The sequence below is a fragment of the Mus caroli genome, chromosome 12 (assembly GCF_900094665.2).
Source record: "Mus caroli chromosome 12, CAROLI_EIJ_v1.1, whole genome shotgun sequence".
In the NCBI taxonomy this organism is placed as follows: domain Eukaryota; kingdom Metazoa; phylum Chordata; class Mammalia; order Rodentia; family Muridae; genus Mus; species Mus caroli.
In genome coordinates this window covers 54,502,141-54,507,940 of record NC_034581.1, presented here as the reverse complement: position 1 = coordinate 54,507,940, position 5,800 = coordinate 54,502,141, and the positions used below count along the sequence as shown (strand labels likewise).

Genomic DNA, 5,800 nt, shown 5'->3' with positions numbered 1-5,800 from the left:
TTCATAGGCTATGTTCTGCCATGAGGACAAATATCATTCTGAGGTGCAACAGTAATTACAAACCTTTTATCAGCTATCCCATATATCGGTACAACCCTAGTTGAATGGATTTGAGGTGGGTTCTCAGTAGACAAAGCTACACCTGCCTCTGCCTCCCAAGTGCTGGGATTAAAGGTGTGGGCCACCATGCCCGGCTCACTTGTTGGTTCTTAAGATTAGTTCCTATGCTACTGGAATTCTTTTCTGAAAGTCCTTGCCTCTTATTCGATATTAGAGTGTTGTACTTTAGCAGTTTGAAAGTTTCAGATTTTTCCATGAAGGTTTCTGATACATTTGAACTACGTTTTTGTGTAGAGTGAAAGATCTAGCTTCATTCTTCTACCCACGAGCATCCAGTGTGTAGGAGGGATCCCTTCCCACCCTAGCTATTAGGGATGATTGTACCATGGGGATGTACATGATTCTCCTGCCTTGGCCTCTTCAGTGTGGTCTACTGGAGTGTGCTACCACACTTGGCCCCACAGCCTGAGATGCACTAGGTTAGTATCTGTCACTGACTTGGTCCACCAGTGTATGTTCTTGGTACATGTATGAGAAATCAGTGTAGCTGTGAGTTTGTTTCTGGGATTAGTCTGTGTGTTTGTGCCAGTATCATGCGGTTTTGTTACTGTAGCTCTGGAGTGTGATACAAAAATCAGACATTGGGATATCTGCAGCATTACTCTTTCTGCTCAGGATGCATCCCCGCCATCCCTACCTGTTACAGGGTCTGGGATGCCCTTCCTCCAGAGGTCTTCCCTTTATAATCCAATCATTTTGGTTACCTGGCCCTTTCTGGTTCACCCTTTACTTCAGGGCCGCTTAGTCTGGCCCCTCTCTCCCTCCCGTCCCTTCCCCTCACATGGCCCAGCTCAGGGTCCTGTTCCCTCTGGCCTCTCCCAGGTGTCCCTGCCTCTGGCTGTGCTCTCCTTCACCTGCTGTAAGCCTCCTCCACCATCCCTAGGACAGTCATGCCCTTCCCTTTTCCTTCTTTCTTTTTCATTTTCATTCAGGATCTTGTGCAAGTTTTAGGTTTGTTTTGCCTAGTTCTGTGAAGATGTTTCTACACTTTTGGTAGGGATTGAATAGCACTTTCATAGAATCTATTCTAATCCATGAGCATGGAAGGTTCCTCTGTCTAGTGTCTTCTTTTTTCCTTTTGCTTTTTTAAGTTTTTATTTTTTGAGAATTTCATGCTTTAGTACTAAATTCAGTCATTTCCATCCTCCTTTCCTCTCTCCCCACTTATCCCGTCTTATCCCATGTTCCCACTCACTTTCTTTTATTTTTTAAATTTAATTAGGTATTTTCTTCATTTACATTTCAAATGCTATCCCAAAAGTCCCCCTTATCCTCCCCCCCACTCATTTAAATTCATAATTTCAAATTCTTAATTATTATTGTTACACACACGCACACACACACAAGTATAGCCTACTGAGTCCCTTTAGTGTTGTCTGTATGCATATGTGGTTAAGGCTGACCATTTGGGATTGAATAACCTATGCAGGACTCCTCCCTGAAGAAGACTGATTCTCCTTCTTTACTCTCATTAACTGCTCGTAGCTCTTAATTTAGTGTGGCGCCTCGTGAGATACCCCTTATCTTTGTTGGCATGTCAACTGGTGTTGTCATTGTGTAGGTCTTGTTTAGGTGATTATACTGTTCAGAGTTTATTAGTGCAGCTTCCCTGTCATCTACAGGAGACACAGTCGTCATTCTGGTCCTCTGGCTCTTACTATTTTTCTGCCCTCCTCCATTCTGATCTATTCCCTGAGCCTTGTATATAGGTGTTGTAGTGTAGATGGATCAATTGGCAGTCCGCACCTTACAGTCAGTTGTTTTCTGTATTTTACCTGTTATGGGTTTCTGTAGTGGTCTCTGTCGGTTGCAGAAGAAACACTTATCTGTAGATAGAGGGGTAAGTATTTAGAATGCAGTTAGAAATTATCCTGGTAGCCGGGCGTGGTGGCGAGCGCCTTTAATCCCAGCACTCGGGAGGCAGAGGCAGGTGGATCTCTGAGTTCGAGGCCAGCCTGGTCTACAAAGTGAGTTCTAGGGCAGCCAGGGCTATACAGAGAAACCCTGTCTCGAAAAACCAAAAAAAAAAGAAATTATACTGGTTTAGGGAAGTGGCAGTAGTAGATTCTCCTCTAGGATTTATTTATTTTTTTTATTTTTTATTTTTTTATTTTTTTTGTTTTTCTAGACAGGGTTTCTCTGTGTAGTCCTGGCTGTCCTGGAACTTACTCTGTAGCCCAGGCTGGCCTCGAACTCAGAAATCCACCTGCCTCTGCCTCCCGAGTGCTGGGATTAAAGGCGTGCGCCACCACGCCCGGCTTCCTCTAGGGTTCATGATCTCTCCAGCCACAGTCAGTTGGTAGTACCAGCATCAATTCCTTCCTCTTAACAGGCCTATGTCCAATTAGATGACTGCAGGTTACCCCCAAGAAATAAGTGACACCATTTTACTCTTGGGGTCCTTCTGCCATTCTGGTCATTGTTATGGCTCATGGGCATCATGGCTGAGGAGGACTATTAATTGCTTTTCTCCTTACCACTGCTGGATACTGTGCTGATGGAAGCTACATGAAGTGCCTTGTGTCTTCAGCAGTAGGATCTTACTTTCAAATTCTAGGAGGCCGTCAAAGACAAGGGCCTATACTAATTTCTTGAATTCCCCTTAGCAACAGTAGAGAGAGGTTTCCCATACCTTGCACTGATGTTTTTGTTACATAGTCTGTGTCACTATGGGAAGCATTATCTCTAAAGTGGTGTACCTTCATTCAAGCATGTATGTATGTGTGCATGTGCGAGTGTCATCTTGAATTTATATTTTAGCATTTCAAAATTGTCACTATATGTACTAGCAGAAGACTCTGTTGATAAAGGTGCTTTCTGCCAAACCTGAGAACCTGAGTTGGATTCCTGGGACCCACGTGGTGGAAGTAGTAAAGCAACCCAAAGGGTTTGTCTTCTGATTCCCACCCACATGCGCATTCTGAGCATGTACAACACTCACATAAATACGTGTAAGACACGGTTTAGGGCTGTTAAGTTGCTTCCTTACAAAGGAATTGTCTAATTCCTGGGACTCATGATGGGAAGAGAGAACTGAGAAAGCATTAGCTCAGAGATTGTCCTCTTCCTTCCACCTGCATGCCAGGGCTTGCCCTGTCCACTGCCCGTTACAGCAAGTCATCAGGGTTGGTGGCAAGTGCCTGTGCCTGCTGAGCCGGCTTCCTGTCCTCTGAGTTCTATAGTATTGTTTTATAATACCAATGACTTAGAGTCTAGCAGTATTCAGAACTGCTTTTTGTTTTGTTTTTTCATAGGAAAATGGAAGGTGTATTACTAAGCTGGAGAACATGGGGTTCCGAGTGGGACAAGGATTGATAGAAAGGTGAGCAGTATGGATTTGAAAATTTTCTTCCAGGTAGGTTATAAACATAGAAGATCCATTGCAAGTCATTGCATAGGACATATTTTAATTTCCAGTTTTTAATTTTCATTTTTATAGTTGATAGATTGAAAATTATTATTAAGAGACTGCTGGTATATCAATAGTAGATCATGCATTTTTCACGCACAAGGCCCTGAGTTCCGTTACAGAAAATAACATTCTCTTTAGATCTGGTCTTAGTTAAATTGTTATTTTGGTTTTATGATTTTTGTTTATGGACATGGCCTTGCTGTGTAACCTAGATTGGCTGCAGACATAACTTCTCTTCCTGTCAGTCCCTGAGGACTGGGATTCTAACTCTTCTCTACTGTGCCCAGCTGCAAACTTTATGCTTTACCAGTTGAGGAAGACCTATTTTACATGTGTAATTTTTTAATGAAAATATTAATATATTGAGATACCTATTTGCAGTCTCATGCATTTTCTGCTTTTGTTAGGTAGGTTTATAAAATCTAAATCGAATTTTGTTTAACTGTATAGGCATAGAAATGTGTGTTTATGGGTCAGGTTTTTTGTTTGTTTTTCAAGGCAGGGGTTTGCTGTGTAGCCCTGGCTGTCCTGGAACTCACTCTGTAGACTAGACTGGCCCAGAAATCACAAAGATTCTTCTGCCTCTGCCTCTTGAGTGCTGATAGCAAAAGCGTGCCACCATCACCTCACTTGGATGGATCACATTTTTTTTTATTCTTTTCTGAATATATAGATAGTTGAATTTATATTAGATAAATTTTACATAAAAATAATCCAATCACTTTTTTTTTTGAGATAGTCTTTTTTTTTTTTTTTTTTGGTTTTTCGAGACGGGGTTTCTCTGTATAGTCCTGGCTGTCCTGGAGCTCACTTTGTAGACCAGGCTGGCCTAGAACTCAGAAATCCACCTGCCTCTGCTTCCCGAGTGCTGGGATTAAAGGCGTGCGCCACCACGCCTGGCTGAGATAGAGTCTTAATACTGTAGCCCAACCCACCCTGAAACTCCTGTAGCCCAGGTTGGCTTCAAACCTGTGAAGAGCTTGTTCAGCCTCCAGAGAGTTTGGATTCTAGGCCCAAACCATTACACTCACCTATGTGTCTTTTGTAGCTCATTCGATAGTTTGACGTGTAACTGGAAGTATGGCTGGCTGATAACTAATAGGCTCTTGAGCTCCGTAATTATATAAAGGCTCCAAATGCGCTGAGATGAGATTGTCTTCACTTGGGGTATATCACTTTATGACTAGAAATAAATGTTTAGTGCTAGTAGTAGTTAGAAATTAGTTAATAAATTGCCCCTCTTGAAAGAGTAAGAAAAAAATTTCCTCCTTTGTTTTCGTTGGGAGAAATATATTGTATTACTTCTAGTTGATCTTCTTAGGTTTACGAAAGATACTGCAAGGTTCAAGGATGAATTAGACATCATGAAGTTCATCTGTAAAGATTTTTGGACTACAGTATTCAAGAAACAGATCGACAATCTAAGGACAAATCATCAGGTATTTAGATAAGCCTTTGTGCTGGTGTTCCTAAGCCCTGTTTTTTTAAAAGTCATGAAATGTGACTGGCCTTCTTGCCAGTTGTTACTTAGCTATTATTGTGTGTGATGTGTGTGAATGCCATTGCTTGCTGGCACAGCGAGGACAGCTTCAGGAGTTGTTTCTCTTACTATAGGCTCCAGGGATCCAGTTCAGACTGTGGGGCTTGTGCACAGTGCTTTTAGATGCTGAGCTATCTCTGTTGGCCCTTAATTTATTATTTAAATTAGATTATTTTGAGGATTTATTTTTATGTATATGCCTGCATACATAAAAAAGCACTTTGTGCATTCAGTGGCCAGAATTTTATAGCTGGAGTTACAAAAGGTTGTGAGCTTCAGTGAGCCTGTTGGGTACTGAGCCTGGCCCTTTCGCAAGGGCAGCAAGTAGTCTTAAGAGCTGAGTCATCTTTCTTACTAACCCACTAGAATTTTTTTAAAAATAAACTTTATGCTCTTCTAATGTTTTTGAGAAGTCAGTCTTTATCTCTAATAGGGTAAGATAAATAAGGAGAAGGCAGCAGTTATCAGTAACTATAGCAGTTTCTTTCTGCTGGTTTCATAAGTTGTATTAAAATTTAAAGTGCAACAGATGGGGGCTGAAAAGATGGCTCAATGGTTAAGTGCATGTATTGCTCTTTCAGAGGACTTGAGTTTTGTTACCATTACCATTACAAGTGTCTTTTAGGGCTGGAGAGATGGCTTAGCCGTTAAGAGCACTGACTGCTCTTCCAAAGGTCCTGAGTTCAAATCCCAGCAACCACATGGTGGCTCACAACCATCCGTAACGA

The 5,800-nt window shown here is 41.8% G+C and overlaps 1 protein-coding gene across 1 annotated transcript in view; it reads left to right on the top strand.

The window, feature by feature from the left end:
- Positions 1-5,800, top strand: part of Trappc6b (trafficking protein particle complex 6B) — a 17,871-nt gene that overhangs the window by 5,547 nt on the left and 6,524 nt on the right. Inside the window, exons 2-3 of the mRNA XM_021178968.1 lie at positions 3,375-3,442; positions 4,854-4,971. Of these exons, the coding sequence (XP_021034627.1) occupies positions 3,375-3,442; positions 4,854-4,971 (186 nt within the window). The remainder of the gene's footprint in view (positions 1-3,374; positions 3,443-4,853; positions 4,972-5,800) is intronic.